This window comes from Balaenoptera ricei, chromosome 13 (assembly GCF_028023285.1).
Source record: "Balaenoptera ricei isolate mBalRic1 chromosome 13, mBalRic1.hap2, whole genome shotgun sequence".
In the NCBI taxonomy this organism is placed as follows: Eukaryota; Metazoa; Chordata; class Mammalia; order Artiodactyla; family Balaenopteridae; genus Balaenoptera; species Balaenoptera ricei.
The window spans coordinates 1,705,505-1,728,441 of NC_082651.1; the positions used below are offsets into that span (position 1 = coordinate 1,705,505).

A 22,937-nucleotide genomic window follows, 5' to 3' on the forward strand; every position below is an offset into this window, starting at 1 on the left:
GTTCAGGCCAGAAGCCAGGAGTCTGATTCCTGGAGCCCTTCTTGTGCTCTGGCTCACTTCAGCTGCATTCACAGCACTTTTAGGGGGATATTTCCAATTACTCCTTTCATTAAAACCCACTACTCTGTCACTAGGCCTTTAGTCCTAACTAGTTTTTAACTACTTCTAGATGAAAAATTACTAAACCAACAGAGTATTTTGGCTTCAAAATACATAATGCAGTACTTCTTTTAAATAGGTAACCATAGTTTTCCAACTAAAAATCAACATAAAATTTCCATACGCTCTTTGACTTTAGGGAATATGAGTAATATGACATGACTGTTATCACTATTTTGGAGTTTTTCTTTAGATGATTGTATAAAAAAGGAAGAAATAATCATTTTTCATTACCCTGTAGCTCCCTGGATTTCTCTCACAATGTCTGTCTTAGGAGAATGCTGATGGTCAAATTAAACTCTCTTAATACAATGGTCAAAATGAAGAAGGCAGTTACAGCCTCCAATATCATATTCTAAATTCTCTTTTCTAGCTCTTAATAATTTCCCCTATAGTATAGATTTGTGATAAAGCAAATATACATGCTCTCCAGAAATGTGTCCATATGGCAGACCAAACTGATGTTATCTCAGTTGGTTAACAGTTTCCTGCCAAAACTATTTATTCTTTCTTCATTCATCTTTTAGGTTACTCGAGGCCCCTACTCCCTGTATACATCTGTAGGCACAAATGCTTATGACTAAGTTGTAAGGGGCAAAGATTCTTCTGTGAGTTTATATAATTATACTTTTAAAGACCCCTGAGGGAGTTAGATAAGAGATATGAAGTATATACTTGGAGCACAAAAAGAACCAGTTCATCGCCTAACGATTGGTTGCATATCCTAAATCAACAATTATCAGTTACTATGGTTTTTAAAAAGCAGATCTTCTTGATATTAACGGTATAGATATAATGTCTGTTGATTTCTTTGATTTAAAGAGAGGCCTGGGTACAGTGATAGAACTTCTTTTCCAAGCAAAATAATTCACATTTTTTGGAGCTATGATATCATATATTGCCCCAAGATTTATGTGAGGTGCAGCATTTCAATTTAGCATTTTCATATGTTCCGGTAATGAGATGGTTTACTTCAATTCCGGTGCATTACTGTCTTGCAGCACTATTTATATTCCTTATAAGAGAGGGCCACAAAAAGCCAAACCTAGACAATAATATCCTGAATTGCACCAGCACAATTTAATACAGTACCATTACATTTAAAGCATTTACACAGACAGTTGCAAATCTACTTATTTTAAGCACAATTTATATAATACTTTGACAGACAAAAATATATGTTTAGAACTATTATATGTATCTGTCTGTTCAGTAGCAAACTTACAATAAATTATACATTATACCAGAGTAAATTTTCTTAAAGACTAAAAAGAAAAAGTGACATTTATGTTTAAAATACAGTGCTAGTTCATTATTTCCAAATAAAAAAAGCTAACAGCCATTACATTAGATTCACTTATTTCAAGCTTACAGTCATTTGATAGTCACATCAAATTCATTACTTACAAATGTAGCAATGAAGTTGGATGTTAACATGGAGTGTTTGAAAGTTTGTTCCTAACACTTCAGTCCGGCTACAAGCTTGATAGTTTTGAAAAGCATGTGTAAAAAGAAACACTAAAATGACACAAGGAACATGTTACACTTATTGTAAAAGTATGAAAATAAAATATGTATTTTATTCTAACGCTTTATCCACAGGTATTGCCTCCAAAGGTTAATACACCCAGTGTCTGAGATGTTACTCTTTTATTTTCATTGAGAACGGGTTTTTGAAAATTAGGCCCACGGAGGAAAGACAGAAGCCTACAAAGCCGTGCTCATTACCCATGATGTCGAGACAGAGCAAATGATGGGCATAAAGCATTGTCTACCATGTTTCACAATTTTGTTCCTTCCTTAGAAACTGGGGGATTTGTGTGTAAATGATCCTGAATAAACACCCTATGACTGTTGTTTCATTCCTTTTGATCCTCAACTTTTTTTTTGTCCTTTTAAAAGAATCATCTTGCTAATATTTAGCCATTTACTGGTGCATTTTACCCTAACCTAGTTTTTTTTTGTATATCTAGTTTGAGAGTAGGAAAGAAAGAATAGGTTAAATAAACACAGAACATTATTTATTAGCTTAAATTATTTACGTTTTCTAGTTTTTAATATCTTGGACAAGGTAAATGCTTTTTCCCCTTTATCTTTCTACTATTACAAAATGAATGGAATGGAAGAAATTTTCACTATTAGTATTAATTCTTTTTCACTGGATTTAAATACGGTCATTTGGACAACTGTTGCCCAACAGAATTGTAAAATATAGTATCGGTAGAGACCATACTTCCCTGTTTCACTCTACTATAACATGGGTGATGTGTTTCTATGGAAGCATGTGCCTAAAGGGGTTGAAACAAAAATGTATGATGATGGAGTGGGTGAAAATAATTATTCAAGTAGAGTGCTGGAAAGAGGCACATATGAAGTATCACATTTGCCAGGAGCTGCAGTCCCCATCAATTAATTACCTTTACCTGTCAAAAATTTCCACCTTTGTAGTTTTTAAAAAATGTGTTTCCTGCCCCTGTTTCTTCTCTCAACCCATGTCCGAGAAACTTGGGACTCCCACACTTGCTCGTTCCAAAACTGTGCTCCTTTCCAAGCACTCCATTCTGAGCAAAGAGATGGGTACAAAAAAATTCCCTTTTCATTTAGGTTACAGACGATGTTTTGTAAAGATTCTGAATGCAATGTCACATTCACCACCAAGCTTGGATAAAGCATTAAAAATATGGGAATGACAACATATAAAATTATTTAATTTCACGTTTTAAAAATTACCCTGTAAATTTAATTCATGTTTAATAACAAAGGAGAGTATTATTTGATGCTTTTGGACAATTGCAGTAAAAAAAGGAATTCTAGCTTCCCAAACACAACTTTTATACTTAATGTTGAACACTGAATTCTCACTTTGTCTATGAATCACAAAAAAAGAAATATTTTTTGGAAAAAGTGCTTTAGTTTGAATAATTCAGGCTGCCTTTCTTTAACTGGATCAAATGCTTAGATAATTTTTCCGCTGATCAGCTCACTCTGCTTTTGTAGACGCAGCTCCAGTTATTTCTATGATGTGACTGATGGGAAAGCATTTAAAATTCAAAAATGGATACAAACCATTACATATAAATATACACATATTTTTTTTAACTCCAGAAAAGGAGCAAAATAATATTTAATGACCAACCTCATGAAAGTTATGTAGACACCAAATGTTAAAATTAAGTCCTTCTTCCCTTTAGGATTAATTTTACTTTCTCCTTTCTTCTGCATTTTAAAATTCACTATATACGATTTGTAGTGGTAATCTGTCCAGTACCTAAGACTGGTTTTTGCAAAAAAGGGCCACAGAGTAGCTCTCCTGACACTAAATCATCCTCTTTAACTAACATTCAAAATCGAGTGGTTTCGTTTTTCTAATTTTACTACTATCAGGAGGTATGGTTTGCCTCTCACTAAGCTTAATTGGTGTGTAACTAGCTCACCTTACAAATGGCTCAATTTCACTTCCAATACTAATACATAGCAAGTCAACAGATTACTTCTTTTCTCATGAAGCAAAATTTTCTAAACTTCAGATGAAGGTAAAAGTTCACTGTTGTTCCTGTCACTTTCTACTTAGTGGCCTTCTTGATTTATTGCTATAAGTTTGCCTAATAATCACGCCTTTCTCGCCGTAGGTACTTTCCCCAACGCATATGGTAGTTGTATGGTAGTTTTAGACACACCCAAAGGAACCAGGGATCCTCTATCAGGACAGAATCTACTTTCCTATCATCTCGCCTGTCAAGAAATGCCACTACACAATATTTTTGTGTGTGTCTGCTTTGCCTGCACTCAGAATAATACATACCACTACTAAAAGAAAAACAAATTGCATATTCAGCGAATGTTATAATTAAGAACATGAAAGAAGGAATTATTCATCACATCAGGGAAATCAGCTGATTAATTCACTGCACCATTCCCTGGAGTGATGGGGATTTATTCTCACAACTTCAGTGTGAGAGTTAAACTAGACTCACAGGGCATTCGCAAACAAGGTCGGGATCAAGGCTACCCAGTCTCCTTGGCTTTCTCACATCTACTTCCTTTTTCCATAATAAAGGTGAACACTCTTTTTGGCTCTCCATTCTTTGAGTGGGGTTTTATTCATGTTTGAATACTTAACACAACTACTGAGAGTCGAAGTCAAATGAGGATGAGATGCGTCCACGAGGGAGAGAGGGATGCTGCTTCAGGGGCGCTTCCTTCTGGCTTGTCTTGGATGTGTGCAATTGCACTATTATATGGATTTTTGTCCTCCTGAACGTTATTTTTAAAATATATTTTATATGACGCAAACCACCCTTCCGGGACTAGCCTGCTATAGCGCTCCGTCTAGGAAAGCAGTGAGGATGTGTTTATTGTAAATTATCTTCAGTCCCAGACCCCTCTGGACTGGAATCCACGTTGAGGAGGGCCTCCTGATTGGTGAAAGTCGAGCTGAGAGTTATGCTCTGCCGAGGCTTCACAGGTGCAAGTTCATCTAGCTTAATATTTTCATTTCTGACCAGAATTGTCCTATCCATGTTTTCTTCACTGTGCCTTGCAACGACAGCATCAAATACATCTAATTTTGGTGGCAAGGTTCCACTTTCAAATAGGTATTTGGCTAAGTAAGAGATGCAAATGTTGGATAAGAATGAGGTCACCATGGCAAGGGTTTTAAATGGGAATCTCTGATTATATATGCCACTTTTATCAATGTAATAACCAGGGTAAAAGATCAAGGGCTGCAGGTTCAGGTACGGCTCCCCGCCGGTCACTCTCAGGAAAAGGCCAGAAATGTAACCTGCCACGGCCCCATACGTGTTGGTCCCCTTGATGAAGAGCACGCAGAGCAGCTGCGGGAAAATGATGATGTATACGAGGTCGGAGCTGAGGTACCAGAGCCCGTACACCGTCTTCGTCAGCAAGGCCATGGTCATTGCAGAAGCTCCGAACACGAACACGGTGATGCGCATGACCCAGACGAGCTCCTTGTCGGAAGCCTGCAAGAAATCGCCATCGAGTCAGTTTTTCTCAGGACGTGCTGGCTCCTCTAGGAGGAGAATGAGATGCCTTCCTGTGTTTTAAAGCTGCTCTAAAGAATCCCCCTGGTTCAAAAAGCTCAGTCTATGGGTAAAACCAGCCGAAACCACAGCATGTGAAGGGAGCAATCTAGGCAGCCTCCCTGGGCGACCTTGGGAGAGGCTTCAGTGACCCGTATGCAGGAAGCAGAGCCCACTCGCGCTCTTCGCTGAATGTTAGAGGAAGACGTGAGATGCGCGCTGGGTCCTTGTAGGGGAATGATAATGCAAGGGAGGATTGCTTTACTTTCCACGTTAAGGAATAGTTTTTCATGTGGCAGTGAGAGGTTGTGGCCTGTCTTCCTCTCTTCCTGGAGGGTAACCGCCTTAGAAAACAAGTGGGACCATTTTGTTAACTATGACCTAGAAAACCTAGAGAAAGGCAAGCCTGAGTCAAGGAAGAAGGTGGAGGGGGGCTCTGGGCCCCTCAGTGAGCACGATCGTGCTGCTCTGCGCCCTTGCATTCAATGAGGAAAATCAAATTGAGAGGCTGTTTTCTGACAAAGAAGGACTTGGGGTTCAAGTGAAGAGCAGGACAGGTGGGAGACCAAAACCCATGAAATAATTACTCATTATCTTCTGCCTCTGCCAGGGTTCCTGAATTTCTTATCGTATTTAGTTAAACTCAAAGTTTTTCGAAGTTATTTGAGGTTTCATTGCTTTTTCATTAGAAAGAGAAGACGTTTAAATTATTGCAATATGACTGTACCTCTTGGTAAATAGTTATATTGATTAGTGCCCTTCAGTATTAGCGTGAATGACAACATGCATTAAAAACCTCATATACAGCATAAATAAAGTGCTGAATCAAAGTAGGGTCAGGTTTTCATGCAGACTATTAATAAGCATAGAGAAACACCTACACAGTAAGTGCAAGGAGGAGAAAAAGAGCAATAACGTTATGTTGAAAAAACTGTTCTTACATTTTGTCTGAAGGAAAGCTGGTAGATGTTGCGAGCAAACATCGAACTTGCTGACAAGATGGAAGAATCTGCTGATGACATGACAGCAGCAGAAACAGCTCCAAGACCAAAGTAAGAAACGTACACAGGGCAGAGATACTTCAGGACAATCGGCAAGATCATGTCTGCCTGTTGGTTGTCCTTGGGATCGAGAGGCCCGTATCCAGTCTGGCTCCAGTCTGTGGATAGAAACAACAAACACAACAACCAAAGAGCCATCCATCCATCCATCCATCCATCCATCTGGGGTCATCCTATTTACTAGGTAGCTTTCGAAATAAAGTTGGAACCTATAAACTAGTCTAATCAGTGGGAAATCTAATTAGTCTAACAGGGCATGTTAGTTTAATTAGGTGGGAAGTCCATGTACTGGTCCAGTGAAATTGTCTCATATATTCCAGCTTCTAATGGGTTACAGTTAGTCTTATGCACAAGACCTGAACAGAATATGGTGGTGTGAAATATATATATATATATATATATATATATATATATATATATATATATATATATATATATATAAAATTAAATATATATTTAATATATATTTCTCATCTTCAGTGTTACAATGGTGTTACATTGTGCACACTCATAGAAAATAAGTGTTCTTAAGCTGAAGCATAGAGCGTTCCTCCAGCCATGCAGAGATGTGAGAGAACTCATACTGTTTCATTCCTCAGGTACACACATTAAGTGGATAAAGACGACAGTGGGGCTATTCTCACCCATCCTCTTCCTGGATAGTCTTGTTATTGGAGCTTCCTCAGCATTATTCTTCTCTCAATTCTTTCTTGCATCGAATTCCACTTACTAGAAATAGGCATGATGGACCAAGGACAGTCCCCTTTTATTGAATAAAAAGTGCAAGTATGGGGCTGAAATTTTCAGGCAGTTTTTAGACTCTGTAGTAAAAGGACTTGAAACATAACTTTATCTTTGCATATATATCTTCTTTACTGTTTAGTTTTACTAGCATGTGCTGAAGAATACAACAGAAGCTTTAAATGTCCTTTAGTATATAGTTCCTTTTTTATTCCTTGAACTTTAATGTCATGATTTCAGGACCAAATAGGAGTGGTTTCCCTTGGATCCTACCATTTTTCCTTCCTCCATTTTCTATTACAATTGTTCAAAGCCGTGCTTTGATGTGGCCAATTTTATAGCATTAACTGAGATGTTATGGTACCAGAAATAACAACCAAGAATTTGTATCTCATCCAAGAAAAAAATAGGCTTTATAATTTTTTTTTTTAGTCTGTTTTCCAACAACACACACACACTAAATGGCCAGACCTGTTTTCTGATTGTGACGTAAATGCCATCTTTTATTCTAAGGCACACAGTCACCTTTGTCAGCCACCTTTTTGAGTGTTCATCACATCATTGATGAACAACTGGAATAGAGCATGTACACTATGAACCGCGGTGTGGTTCTCTTCAAAATTAAATAGTGCAATCAACATCTCTATTAATTGAAAGTCAAAGTAGCCACTGAGCTTCATCCTGGGTCATCTTTACAAAACACAACAGAGCGAAAGGTAAACTTCCTTAATCTCTTTTAATTACCTCTACCTAGAGGGTGCCTTTGATTTTCGGTTAATGTGATATACTTTCATGAAATGCTCTTGAAAGTTGTATATCACGGGAACATAAGGGTCAGGAGTAATTAATAAGTGGAATCAAATTAAGGATGTGATTTAAAAAGTGTTCTGGATAAAATGTAAGATAGATAGCTAGTGGGAAGCAGCTGCATCGCATGGCGAGATCAGCTTGGTGCTTTGTGACCACCTAGAGGGGTGGAATAGGGAGGGTGGAGGGAGACGCAAGAGGGAGGGGATATGGGGATATATGTATACATATAGCTGATTCACCTGTTTAAAAAAACAACAAAAACAAAGAAAAAAACCAAAAAAACAAAAACAGAAAGAAAATGTTCTGGATAGAGGCTAACTGGGAGATAAGTTATCTCATAAAGGTCTTTTTTTTTTTACCAATTTTGAGCAAGATATTCTCTAAGCGCCTTAGTGCCTTAGTTTATCTTTACCTACAAACTTACTGATTGGTTTCTCCAAGAAAGGAAACCTTTAATTAACAAACTATTGAAAACGTAAACAGAAGCCTCAAGTTCAAAGTGGTCCTTAGGTGGTCATGGTGATGGCAGGTCAACTTCTGAGTCAGTGGTTCTCAAATTTGACTCACCAAGGGGACGTTTATTATTTATTTATTTATTATTTATTAATTTAATTAATTATTTTTGGCTGCGTCAGGTCTTAGTTGCAGCACATGGGATCTTTCGTTGTGGTGCGTGGGCTTCTCTCTAGCTGTGGCACATGGGCTCCATAGTTGTGGTGCGTGGGCTTAGTTGCCCCGCGGCATGTGGGACTCTTAGTTCCCCAACCAGGGATCGAACCCGCGTCCCCTACATTGGAAGGTGGATTCTTAACCACTGGACCACCAGGAAGTCCCTGCCAAGAGGACTTTTAAAAACACCAGTCTCTGGCTCTATCTTAGCTTATTAAAATAAAATCCCCGTGGGGTAGGATAGAAATGAGTCCCTCCGCCTCCCCAGATGACGACAGTGTGCACCTTGGCTGAGAACCACTGCTGACAGGATCACAAATACACAGTTGAGAAATATACCAACACTACGGGGGGGCGGTGCTCAAAAATGTCTTATTGGTGAGCTGTGCAATCAAACAATGTCTGAACTATAAGACGATTTGTTGACATATTACAAAGGTAGATATATGAACATGATGAGAAACCAATTGTGTGCGGGGAAGAGGGAAAGTGGGGGAGGGAGGGCAGCTGAGTGGTAACTGGTGACTTGGATGAAGCCTGAGTGAGTCAATTAGTGAAGCTGTAAGAGATTTACCTGTTGATGCGCCAATGGCTCCAATGAGTATGGCTGGCAGAGCCATCACCATGCACCCGAAAGCTGCCAGGAAGGACAGCACTTGAGCGTAGGTGGCTGAGGATGAAGACAGGACCCTCTGGAAGTAGGCTTGCCACGGGATTCCACCCAGCATCTGCGTGGGAACCACGGGGACTCAAAATGAATTGGAGGCAAATAGCATCTATTAGGTATTTTTAAAATGAGATTTTTTTTTTTTAACAATCACATTCAGAATAGTCACATGTATGGCTCTGAAGGGTAGAAAATGGTCCTACATGCCGCTTGTCTCCACTGCTGTCACTAAGTCATTGTCATAGGTTCAGTTGTGCAGAATTTCTCAAGTTCTTTTCTCTCATAATTATATAGCACAATATTTTCTTTTGCTTAATTTACCTACTTTAAGCTGCATTATATACAACTACCCAGAAACCTTCAGTTTGTTCTTATCTGGAAGTTCTAACAACCACAAAATTATCTCAAAAAATTAAGATTCTGAAACCATGAAGTTTAATTTGATTCAAAACACCCAATGGATATTTCTGGATTCCAATCATGTGCCAGGCAACGTAACGGTTGTCAGAGCCCAAAGATGAGTGAAAAGTGGTTTCTGCTCTTGAGGTCACTGTCCGCTGGGAGAGTCAGTGCATTATGGTGTTTTCTAGACTGGGCTGTGCAGAGGCTCTAGACAATATAGGGCATCAAGAAGATGCTAGAATTTCTCTTTATATTCATTTCTACCTCGTACCTAAATGTTATATTGTTGTTTTATTAAACGATTTACGCAACGTGCTAGTACAGTACATATAAGCAGTTTATAATTCCTATCCCTACCTTGGGGGTGTGCTTAACATTCTTATGGAGGATATACAATAAAAAAGTTTGGAGACACTGAACTAGCATGTAATTTGTTGATGCTATAAAGAGGTACGTATAGGAACAATAATGAGAACCAATCAGTCATCTGGGGGTAACAGAGGGAGGGGAAAGGTGGGAGGAAGACAGAGGCATGGTAACCTACAGAAACAGCATTTGAGTCCCCTTAAGCATCAAGAGGGTGTCACTAGGTGGAGATGGAGAGGGAGGAGAGTTCTTGGGAAAGAACCCAGTATGAAAAAGAAGAAGAAAAAAACAAAGAGGCAGCCATTAGACCACCGTGTGTTTGGTATGGGTAGAGGTCAGGGTGTGTGTGGGTGGTGAGAGAGGAGGCTGGAGAATCCTCTCACTGGCATAGAGTCAGTGTTCAGTAAATCATGTGAGTGATTTATCATGTGAGTGAGTGAATTGAGGAGGGAACTTCCCACATCACAAAGTACTGAAGTTGCTTCTTTGATTGTCTGTCTCTCTCACTGGCTCCGAGTTCTGGGACATCTGTCTTGTTTATTATTGTCACATCTGTGCCAATCACATATTGGCTGCAGAACAATTTCCTTCTTATAAAAGCCATACAAGCTCAAAAGCAAAACAAACAAACAAAACAAAACAAAGGCAAAAGAAGAAATTCTAAAATTCATAATCCCATGCCTCAAATCTGTATGCTTCCAAAACTTTTCCTTTTGTTTTGCAACCTGTAAATCAGTATATCATTGACATCTTCCATGTCAATGAATATTTTGTCAATAATTTCAATGACTATGTGAATTGATATATCATAATTTACATACCTGTGTCTATGGACATTTAGGTCATCCAGGTTTGTAAGTCAGGTAAAATCTGGCCTCCACTGACAAACAGGAGCTCTGATGGGAAGGTAGAAATGGGCTTGGAGGAGTGGGACGTGGGTGGGCTGCCAGCGGGGAGACCAGTGAGGGGCTGTCACAATAGGGCCAGGTGATCCAGGAGCTTGATCTAGTGCTAATATAGGGACGGGGGACGTTTAGGGTGGGACGGGGAGATGCCTCTAGGGTACCATGAGCAGGACTTGACAAGTCATTTCCATGGCAACTGGAAGATCAGAGACCATTGGTGAAATGTTTCAAGGCTCGCATCTACAGTTTATTTATTCAGTCAGTCATTCTGCATCTATTATTTCATTTCAACTTATCTTACAATTTGAAGGATGAACATGACTTAGTCATACAATTTTTTGAGATGGGAGAAATTGTAGCAATCATTGGATATAATGCCTTATCTTGAAGATGAGTAAATCCGAGGACTAAAGTGTGGTGTAGGAGAAAGGACTTTGGGGTCTTGGTTCTCTGTTTCAATCTGTCACTCAGACAATGGTGTGACTGATAATCAAAAAATTGCCTAGTTTTTCTAAGTCTCATCATCTCTCCCATATAACCATAAATACACCAGCCATGAAGGTAAAATTACACATACATATAATATTTAATCGCCTTCTCCATTCAATTCATAATTGTAAACCATGCCAGAAAAATTTCAGCCAATGCATTTCTTAACATTCGTTGGGGAAAAAGCCCTCCTCCCCACCACTGGAAACATTAGTTTACATGTTTTCCTGTCTTCTTACCAGTAAGTTCTTCGCGGGGACAGACACATCTACTTTGTGTTAAAATTTAACAAAGTGCCACAGACACATAATGAAATCACAAAATATTGTGAATCTTCTAAAAAGGGAACAAACATAAACAATTTCCCCTTAATTTTGATAACAATTAATCTATTGCTTACTTTGAAATCAAATACATTGTTTTTTTAAAATACATAACCCCTCTAGCAAAATCACAAAATCACAGAATCTCTGAGGGAGAGGTTCTCTGGTACTCCCTCTCGCTCAGTCTGTGATCTGCCTTGATTTCTTCCACGCCCACCCCTCAAGGCCACCACCTTCACCCACAGGTTCTGCACATTCCCAGCTGCCTGATCTCCCAGCCTTCTTTCTTGGCATCTGTCCTGGGTGACACCTCCCTTCCCTACGTATCTCATGCACTTAAGGCCTTATGACACCACAAATTTAATTAGAGACTGAATGAGTTACTTATTTCAGAAGAAGTTGGATTTTAATGCCTTAATCCAAGATACAAAATAGAATTTTTAGATGGTGTGGCTCTCAGATTGGAGGAGGTATCCGGCAGTAGGGCATGGTGTTCAGCACAAGTGTGGACACACCACACGTAACCCCAGGGAAGTGATCGCTTTGACACTTGTCAGTGGCCCCATCCTTCTTCCAGTAGGAAGCAGTCAACCCAGAAATGGACAGGAGTGTGCATTTTAGTGTTACATATAAACACTAAAATCTTGGAAGTGCGTCTGATTTTAGGACAAGTGAGAGTGCCTTCCTCGGGTAAGAGCATCACTTACCAACAACAGAAAGCTATCGAGCCACGTGTAGACTTCAAACGGCTCAATGGTCCCCAGCCAGGGCTTCTGGTACTTGGTGTGCACGGCCGTGAACCCAATGTCAGCAACCGCAGAATGTGACAGCGCGAAGGGGACGCTGACCCACTGCAACCAGAGCGCGGGAGAGCGTTAGGCCGTGCGACTGTCTGGGACATGCAGGATTTAGTTTATTATTTTTTTCTCATAGACGGCACAGCTCAGTGTTCCTCTTGTTCAGGGAAGGGCCTGGAAGCATATTCTCTGTGGGACACCGTGAAACACTGACTTAGGAGAGTTAGAGCAGCACATAGTCAGCTTTTGTGCGAATGATGCCATTTCACATTAACTACACAGCAGCCAGCAAAGACCTTGGGGAAGAAAACGTTGAATTTGAGAACTTTACATATGTTTATATGTAAACTTTTTGTGTTTTCTTAGAATTAGAAGAAGATATCCATTCCTTAAAGTGACCGAGAAGATTTGATTGCAAATAATTTCTATGTCCCATGAGCAGTTTCATGGATTAACCAAAACTAATAGAAGGAAGGGTTAAGAGACACAGATAAGTGTCAAGATTTCAATTTTAACTCGGAGGGAAGTTATTCAAGGACGATCCCACATGTGTTTCCATCAAATGGAGGCATGAAGGAGAGGAAGCCCTAGACCTTACTAAGACTTAACTGAGGGCACTTTTCTGTCAGAATCTCACAACGTGACTAGAGGTTTTTCATTCAATTAATCCACAGAGAGATGAAAAATTTCCAATAGTATACGACTTACTGTGTATTACTCATGATGGGAAAATAGCATTTCTGTTAATTTTTGCTGAGTTAGTATAAAATACCACATTATCTTTCACAAAAGGAGAAAGGAAGGAAAGAAGGAAGAAAAGAAGGGAGAGAGAAGGAAAGGAAGAAGGGAAGGAAGGGAGGGAGGGAGGAAGGAAGGAAGCAAGGAAAGAAGGAAGGAAGAAAAGAAGGAAGGATGGAAGAGAGAAGGGAAGGAAGGAAGGAAGAAAGTCTGTGAATGGCCCCACTTACCAGTCCCACGAAAATGCAGAAGAGCTGAACGACATCTGTGTAGGCCACGGAGTAGAGCCCGCCCACCAGGGTGTACAGCGTGGCGATAAGGGCGGAGACGATGACGGACACGCGCACATCGGTGCTAATGATCACGCTGATAGTGGCTCCTGGAAGGATTGGATGAGAACAGCCCAGGTGAAGTCTCACATTCTTCCATCTCAGTAAACTGAATATGCACATGCATATCTGCATTTATATACATATATATACATATATATATATATGTATATATATATACACACATATGTTTTAAAATCTTTCTTTCTGAAATTAGTGCTTTGCTCACTTATTTATGTGGGGACACCTGAAATTCACGATTTGTTTACAGATCCATGGCATATACTACACTGAATACTACTATAAGATCTTGCAGTAATGCCACCAGCTACCTGAAACTCTGACTTTGTTGAACATATGCAGTATATTTACTCACATCCATGAGAAAACTAAGCCTTTATGATAAGCATAACCACCCATCTCCACATTTTACAATCAGCATTCATTTGCTCTTTTGCATTAACTCTGACCTCAGCCAGCTTTTATTAGATGACACATGGTATAAGGTACCAAGGTTTGAAACAAATTCGTAGGAGAAAAGAATAAAATTGATAACTTGTTCCTTCCAACTTTTTCAGCTTTGTGAAAGATTACTTTTATTTTATTTGTTTGCTGGAGCATTGCAGTCTTGACCCTAGGACACAAGTGCACAGAAGAGCCGTAGATTTTAGCATCATGTTTTACAGTAATTTTCATCATCAAAATTGTAAACCTGCCTTAGAAGTCGATCTATGCTTTTCTGACTTTCTGACTTCGTTTACTGTGTTGGTGTCTGTATTTCCAATAGAATGTTATGGTATGGACAGCCGGACCACTACAGTTCTTGGACTACCAGTTCAGAATTCACTTGCTGCTCTACACACCCTTTCCCTGTTCTTCTCAAAAGTGGTATAGTTTATATTTCGTATTGTTAAACGCAGCAATGATATTCCTGCCACGTTAACATACATGCAACAAATCTGTGATTTCTTTGAATCATTACTTGCAGTCTTACATTCTACTATCGCTTCTCAATGGCGTGCTAATAGCATAGGCCACCCACTCGAGATGAAAAATCCATTATCTAAAGAGCAGTATATTTTGATCTAAGATAACAATGCAAAATATTTTTCAAGAAATTTTTCCTTAGTGCTATGGCTTTGGTATCAAAATTGAATTACTTTCTTGCGTAAAAACCAGTTGAGAAAAGGAAATGCCTAGTAAGGAATTAGGAGAAGGGAAGGAGGTCAATTATTTACAAGTGACTTTGGATAACTGACTGAATTATTGTTGTATGGATATTTAACAAGTTCTTATTTTTTTTCTCCTGAGATTATTTACTTCATGCTGAAACTTTAGTCGCAATTCTTTGTCATTCATCTTTGGTCTAGTTCTCTACTTTAAGAACAACATTTTAGAGTCATACCCCATGAATTATGAAAAGTCCAATTATTACCCAACCTCTTTTGAATACTGTTTAATTTCCCACCCTTTTGTGAAATTTCTATTAACCCTACACATCCAAAAGGTAGGGAGGCTGTATGTTATAGAAGAAAGATCACTAGACGGGGAACCTAAAGATTTAGGGTCCTAGTAAATGCTGCCATTTGGATGTAACTCAGTGGTTTTAAAGAAGTCACCTACTTTTGTACCACTATTAAGGTTGGGATAAATTTTTTCTCTAAATATTTTCTAAATCACCCCATCATTTGTAGTGAGTAAAATCAAAGTTATACTTCCAGATCTGTTGTGAAATATTAATTTACTCATGCAGCCGTAAAACTAAATATACTGCAAATAAAGTTATAAAAGTTATCTGAATTGAGCCGTTAGAAGTGTAAATATACATTTCTTTAAGAAGCTGTAAGGGTGTTGTCTGTTTATACCAAGAAGATAGTTTAAGATACTCCTAAGCTTTAGTGGTGAGCTCTGCTCATTCATACATATTCATTGTAAGGTGGTAAAAGATCTTGTCCCAAGTTATTTCTAATAAACACTAACTTTGAATTATGTCCAACTATTATTTTTGAAGAAAATAGAGGTGTTAATTTAAAATTCACACACATTCTTTTTACCAGAGCATATATTTCAAGAACAGCAGTAATATCTTCATAAATGTTGTTTGATATGTGTGTGTGTAGAGAGACATTAATATATTTTACATATATGTTGACATGCACCCACAGATGTAGACACATATATTTACAAAAATAACTAATTGCAGCCAAGTTGAGTTTAGCTATTAAATTTCCAAAATACTTTAGAAATAAAAGATTATTCATTCTGTTCTCCCTTCAGGGGTCTGTTATATAAATTGATCTTTGTTCAGTGAGAGTGAACATTTTGTATTCTGTTAGATATTCAGCCCACTCCTTTTTTGATATCTCAGCAGGCAGTTTGTTCTCAAAGCCAACATTTTCTGGCGTTGAAACCAGTGACAAATAAACTACCGTTGCTTCTTAGCTAATGAGAGCAAGGTGGGAAGGGAGCTGTGCTTTTATATAAAATTTCATTAGGATATGGCAGTGGTGGTTGTGCAGTATGATTACTTAGTGCCAGGAAAGTGCAACATTTTCACTGAGTTATTACAGCTTTTTTAAAACTATCAAGTTCTCTTCTTTTCTACACCAAGTCATTCCTTCATTTTACAGTTGGAGACCAGGAAAATAAGATAGGATTATACAAGAGTCTAGAGAGACAGGAATGAAGAGTGGTGTAAACTAATATCTGATATTACAGATCTGATGATAATACTGAGACCAGAAGACTAGCTTGTAGTCTAATATGCAACAGAGAAGGAAATTCATCTTATCTGACTTTTGTTTTGTCCACTTAAAGCCTGACTGTAGACATAAGCCCATTGTTTCCGTTTGTAAGAGGAGATGGAGAGTAACACAGCGTGTCCTGGGTGTCACACATGCACACGGCTCACTGAGGAAGGACAAGGAACGTCCAGCTCTGCTGGTCTTCAGGAAAGAACTCAACACTCAGTAGGATGGTGTAGATTTCTCCTTGATGAGCAGGGAGGGTACTGAGCCTGAAGGTCTCCCACTGAAATCTCTCAATTTCTAGGTCATATCAGTGGGCTGAGAATCCAAGCACCAAAGACAGGCTGTCCTCAGCACTGATGGATCTTGATAGTAAGTTAGACCCCAAAGAGTCTAAGTCCATTTTCCAAATCCCTGAATATGTCTACAACCCAACAGTCTAGGATGCAATGGGATTACACTGAGAAAGGAAGGAGTGTTGTTTTCCTTTTTCTCTTTTGAAGAACGTGTAGCTATAGGTGATTCATTCATTCATTTACTTGTGATAGGACTGTAAGTGTTAATAAGACACAGGTCCTGCCTTCAAGAAATTGATAGTTCCTTTTGTGAGGCTGGAAATTGGGAAATAGATAAATAGGCACATAATCATACAAAGTGATAAATCCAATGGAAGCAGAATTCCTGGCGCCTCAGGAAGCCCATAGGAAAGGCATCCAGCAGGTTCAAGATGACGGCCCTGAGGAAGTGACATCTCTAGCAGATCTGAAGACACTACCTGGTTGGCTAGAAAGGAAAGAGGGGCGTGAGTCCTAAGCAGAGGGCAGTGTGCTTGCAAAGTGTCAGAACTGCCATTCTGGAGGAAGGGAGAAGGAAGAGCCCAAGTCATAAGAAGCCTTCCTAGCCTGGTTCAAAGGTCCGGTTTTAAGCAGGAAAGGGACGTGATCAGATTCGATCTTATGGGAGAAAAGCAGGGGGGTGGTGGCATTAATCCAGGTGCTGGAGGTTGGGGGTGGCCTGGCCTGTGGCTGAAGAAAGTAAAGCCGTGTACCTGATGCTCATTCAACCAGAGATGCGCACAGAACGACGTTCTTTGGTCCTTACCTAAGGCAGAGAAAATGGCTGCAGCCCAGAACATTTCCCCCATCAGTGCGGGAATGAACAGGAGTCCTCCCATGCGCTTTCCATAGATCTGCTGAAAGGGGTCTAACATGGTCACGTATCCCTTGGAACGCATGGGTTTGGCAAAGAACAGACCACCTAAAAGACATTAAAGCAAGCGTTAATGAGAAAATGGAAAATCCCTAATACAATAGTCTTTGCCAACCCTTTACTGTATATAATTTCTGAAGGGAAATGAATTTTTTAGAACACTTATATGTGTTGAGGAACCTGTCTGCAAAATCCAGTGAGTACAGGACCAAGAAATATTTAGCAACAAAGTGGAAATTTCTTAATACAATTGTCGTTGCTTGCATCCAAGGCCATACATGGCGTGGAAGAGGCGTGTGGATTGAAAAACATGGATGAGTGATGCACTCCGTAAAATGTCTTCATGTATTTGTGTCACCCAGCAGGGCATTCAGATATTTGATTAAGCACAAGATCCAACAAAAGTATTCTAAGTGCAAAAGAAATTTAGGAACTCTCTATTATATAATATTCTTGACCTTTTATTAGTTTGATTTACAAAATGAAATGCAGGTACAATTCAAGTTGATTCATTTTTAAGGATATCTCCGCACTATTTTGGAAAGGAAAAAACATCATTATGTTAAGAAATTCACTGTTTTCATAGCAAAACAATCAAGGGAATTTTTAAAAACATATTCCATAATCAAGAGATCCAATCACCTAGACATTAGTGTTACCACTTTCTGATAACAGCTACTTAGGGATTTCTGGTAGCATTTCCCGCAATAGTTATTCACATCGTTTGACTTATTTCACTTGTTATTTATATTCCTGATCTTTATGTTTTACTGACTGAGTCACTCAGGTGTAAACTTTTGCTTACCTAAAACCAGACTAAGGGAATATCCAATTGGTGCCTGAGCCCACGCTAGACCGTAATCTGGAACATACACGGCTTCGGCTGTCCCATTGATGTAACCTCCTCCGACCCAGGTGGCTGAAACAGAATGAGAAGCGAGGGGAAGACGTGTCATACCTGTCATCCCTGAGACCTGCTCCGCCCCACACGGCGACCCTGAGCATCAAGTGGCTGGTGAAGCAGCCACCGGAGACGTGGCTTGTCTGAAGTGTTGGAAGAGTGCAAAAGGCACATCGGATTTCAAAGACGTAGCATGGAAAAATAAACGTAAGCGTTCTCATTTTTTTTTTTTTGTAATGTTTACATGGCAAAAGTAAAACATTTTCAATGTACTGCGTTAAGCAATTCTATTATTTACATTAATTCACCTACTTTTTAATGTTTTTTTAAAGTGATATGTAGAAGATTTCAGATTATATTTGTGGCTTACATCATATTGCCATTGAACAGTGTTGCCCCAGGTATTTTCTAAATCCATTGTCATCAACATTTTAAAATGATATTATTATATCATAAAGTCTGAGATCATATACAATATGTAATACTATATGACTACTTCTCAATAATACTACGACTTTTCCCCCAGCCTCCATAACATGGGGTCAAGGGTCTTCATTTCAAAGGCCTTTTGTTTTAATTGTATTGATCTTTTCTCATTGATCATGACTGTTTTCTTCAAGGAGTGGGAGGGGTGTGTGTGTGTGTGCGTGTGCATTTGTGGTTGTGTGTGTGCTTTTCACCAATAGAGTCACTCTGTAAGCATGCTGGGTGCATAGGATTTTGGCAAGTCTATTCTGAATTATAAGGAAGTTGTACTCACTCCCTTACACTGTTTAGGGAATGGAGGGAGGTGGGTGCCAGGTGCCCTAAAGTGAGCTTAAATTACCTTTTCCTTCTCTGTCTTCCCAAGCACCCGACCTACACTTAGGGCTAGATCAGCCTTCAGGAGAATTTACAACGTTGGCTGCATGCCCATTTGCAATTCTTTGTTCTGCTCCGGGCCTTTCAGTGAGATGCTTGATATTTCATAAAGAATAATAAGAAATATGTCTTCTTCAGATGTTACTTAATAACATTTCTGTAGCATAATAGGTGAAGAAGGGCTATGGAACCAAAGAAAAGACATTTTGATTAAACAAGTTTGGGCCAAGAATGCTCTATAAACTATCATTTTCTCTGAGAAGACACTAGACTAGTTGATTCTTGCTGAAAAGCCAAAGTTAATGGAACACTCAGATCTTTGCAGTTTATATCCTTTTAAGAGTATAGTCAAAATATTTAAAATAATCCCTAGGTAGAATTTGTGTAAAATTATGAGGAACATAGGCTGGCATGAAGCTTATCAAATATGAGACTGAATTCTGGGCTGTATCATGCAATGGGGAATAAAATTTGACTCTGAAAAATTCCCTGAAATTTCACGGTTAGAATGTAAGTAGAATAAATAATATGTATATGAAACTGCCAAAGACAAGTGTTTCTATTGTGTTTCTTGCCAAAATTTATCTGGCGTTTAATCCAAATCCAAAGCAAAGAAGAGAGAACGTTCAAGGGTTAATCCTATTTTTAAAAGTCAACGTGAAAAGACCTTCCTGCAAAGGAATTTTAAGTATATTTAAATGGAGAGTTTATATACAAAATCCTCAAGTGGACAAATGCGTGTTTAGCAGCCGTCCCATCTTCACGGTAGCTTTTCCATGGTGTTGATAAATAACAAATGCTATGATGTGCTTTTCTCATCCTAAACCCTGCTGAAATTTTAAAGACTCCCCCACCCCGCCTCTCACTGGGCGAGTAACCAGGACCTGGAGCAACGGATTCTTACAGGCACAGCCCCTGAGACCTCACCTTCCGCCTGGCACCTGGGACCCTTGACTCCACACCAGCAATGTTTTGCTGCATTAAGTAAATATCTGATGGTCTTACAAGCACAACACTTATTAGTGATCATTTTTCATTGTGTAGGTCTCCTCTCCATTTCCAGAAAGAAAACTGGCGCCTGAATGATTGCAAATATTATAATATAGAAGGGCAGACTTGGTTACTTATTATGACTAAAGCCCCTCCATTTTTATCCATCTGGTCCTTTGCATGTTTGTATATTTCATGTCAGATTCATGAGTGAGAACAAGAATTCTTTTAAATTATATACATTTTTATTTTCAATCTTTATTCTTTATCGAATAATACAATCAATGAATCTGACAAGGTTTAGATAATATGGTTCAGATTTTAATTGAATTATGATATTGAACAAGGCTCTTTTCAGTTCTGAGAGATAAAAAAAAGTCTTTAAAAGCTGAGCTCGAGCATGACACTTTATAAGAAATATCATAATTCAAATTTTTTCTATACATTTTAATAGCCTATTAGATTAAAAATCACTCTAAATGATAAAAGATAAATTCTGAAATATTATCTTTATGGACATAATAAATGTACTACTAAATTATAGTAATAGAACATTATCATAATTTACAATGAACAAAATACTTTGGTATACAACAGCTCATTTATTCTTTTCAACAGTTTGAGTGAAATCAAAAACTTCTGTCCTTCTATTTTGCTTTTCTTCTTATTTTCTTTGTCATAGGAGAAATCTGAAGGAAATATAATTACAATGCTTTAATGCAGTTCAGATACGGTATCATATGTGGATCTTTAGAGGAAAGAAGAAATGTTTGTGCTCTAATGAAAACTGAAAATGAAGGTATGAATGTGTGTATTGATCAGCAGTTGGATACTAAGAGAAAAAACAGGAAAATCTACATGAACGTTTCAGTAAACATCTGCAGGTGGTAGGTAAGCGGGTGATTTTTATTCTTCATGTTTCTGTATTTTTCTAACTTTGTATGTTGTGCATCACAGCAACTATTTTGCAAAACACATTTTTTTCCTGCATATGTGTGTATGTAGAAAAAATCAGAAACAGAGGGTAAAAAAGAGCTCTTTTCACCCTGGGTACCTTCACGAAGAAGTGGGGAGAGACCTGTGGAGGGCTGGGTGTGGTCACTGCAGGGGCCCTGGCATGGCTGCCAGACCTGGGTGTGGACCTGGCTCTGGTCCTTACTAACCACGGGAGTCTGGGTCCTGACGTAACCAGAGCCCTTCCATAGTGATATCATGAAGATTGAATGAAACCATGTACAGCTGGCGAAGAGTTAAACAAACAAAATGTGAATATCTGAAAGGTAGAATCGACTGTGCATCAGTTATTCTACAACATTATAGGTTTCAGATGGCCAAACAGGGATGCAGTCTTCCCAGACTGATTTGGAAAACTTTGTGATAAACAGGGTGAATCAATTTTAACTAGCACTTCGGGAATGAAATTTGACATCATTTCGATATGATTTGCAATGGGATATTTTTCCACTGAGTACTCCACTCATATTAATCCACTGAGAATTCCTGTTAGTATGGATTATGTCGCTAACATTGAAGAACTTACTAAGAGTCTAAAATGAAATGTGTGTTGTTAGTGGATACGTATCAGGTGATATTACAGATATAATTTTAAATTGTTGTTTTTCAATATTATTTTCAACAACCGAGAAGAACACAAAAGAAAAACAAGCCACCACTTAATCAGAACCACCTCTGGGCAAAGGAGGAAAGCCTGCTCCTAGCAGAGAGGCTTGAATGGGCAAGAGCTGCAGCTGGTAACCGAGGGATTCCTACGAGGACACACCCTGGCTTTTTTCGTTTCATATCAATGTTCCTGGGAATGTTTTTCTCAGAGCCGTGGATTCATAACATGTGATCGTCTTCCTGTGAGTAAATTATTTCATTACATGGGAGAATAAGGTTTCAAAACAGGACATCCATCAATTTGGAATTGGGTTGCCCCCATGTTGATTTATTCAGTTTTAACTAGTTAGTTAAAATCACTAGTCAGTGTCCATTGACTAGTTAGTATTCATTAAGACAACTCGAAGTCACAACTTCATGCCTGTGTTCGTGAACAGGAGGGGATGCTGCTTGTATCACATGAATGAACAGAAACACAACTTGTAAGGCTAAGGCACTTCTGCACATTCCTCCACCTCTTTGTTTTTACCGCTTCCACCCGCTCAACAGCCCAGATAGCCCAGGTTTGTTTCACTGATATTCTGTCCAGTAATTGATTATAAAATCATTAGTTCCAGCGCTACTGAGTTGAAACCATTTTAATTTTGTTCTAAATAAATGTAAAAAATTATTTTTTTAAATATATAAGTAGTGAACACAGAGAATCCCCCAAGGACAAAGAACAAGATTTGCTTTGTCCCTGGAGCAGCTAGGGTGGGATGGCTGCAGGAGTGGGCGCGTCGGAACCCACCTGTCATGGTGAATCCGCCCACCAGCAGCCCGATGTCGCGGCCACCCACAATGATGGCCTCGCTGCGCTCCCCTGATCTGCCGCTGTGCTTGGTTCTCCACGCAGCCCATATTCCAACCAGCAATATGAGGAGGTAGAACGCCACGATGGCTATCAGCCCTTCCACCTGGAAAGTGCTGGCTCCTGACATCCTGCGCCACTTAAAGAAGAAGTACATTGAAATCGCGAGTTCACCTGTGGTTGCCAACAAGCGTCCTTTCCATCACTCTATTTCTATTCAACAACTGAACCTTGTTTTGGGTTTTCAAGAAACAGAAGAAA

General features: G+C 39.0%; 1 protein-coding gene and 2 long non-coding RNA genes across 3 annotated transcripts in view; 2 read left to right on the forward strand and 1 right to left on the reverse strand.

Moving 5' to 3' along the window:
- The window catches only part of LOC132376911 (uncharacterized), a 192,191-nt gene extending 173,634 nt beyond the window's left edge, over positions 1-18,557 (forward strand). Inside the window, exon 8 of the long non-coding RNA XR_009506462.1 lies at positions 18,370-18,557. This is a non-coding gene — a long non-coding RNA (uncharacterized LOC132376911). The remainder of the gene's footprint in view (positions 1-18,369) is intronic.
- Positions 4,512-22,785, reverse strand: SLC5A7 (solute carrier family 5 member 7). Its single transcript, XM_059942831.1, has 8 exons — positions 22,617-22,785; positions 18,260-18,373; positions 17,347-17,502; positions 13,400-13,548; positions 12,342-12,485; positions 9,057-9,210; positions 6,143-6,360; positions 4,512-5,141 (listed from the first exon to the last, which is right to left on the reverse strand). The coding sequence occupies exons 1-8, from the start codon at positions 22,621-22,623 to the stop codon at positions 4,512-4,514; spliced, it is 1,572 nt and encodes a 523-aa protein (XP_059798814.1). The 5' UTR covers positions 22,624-22,785.
- Positions 21,027-22,903, forward strand: LOC132376912 (uncharacterized). Its single transcript, XR_009506463.1, has 3 exons — positions 21,027-21,097; positions 21,854-22,068; positions 22,722-22,903. It is a non-coding gene; the product is annotated as an uncharacterized LOC132376912 (long non-coding RNA).
- Positions 22,904-22,937: the final 34 nt, after the last annotated feature.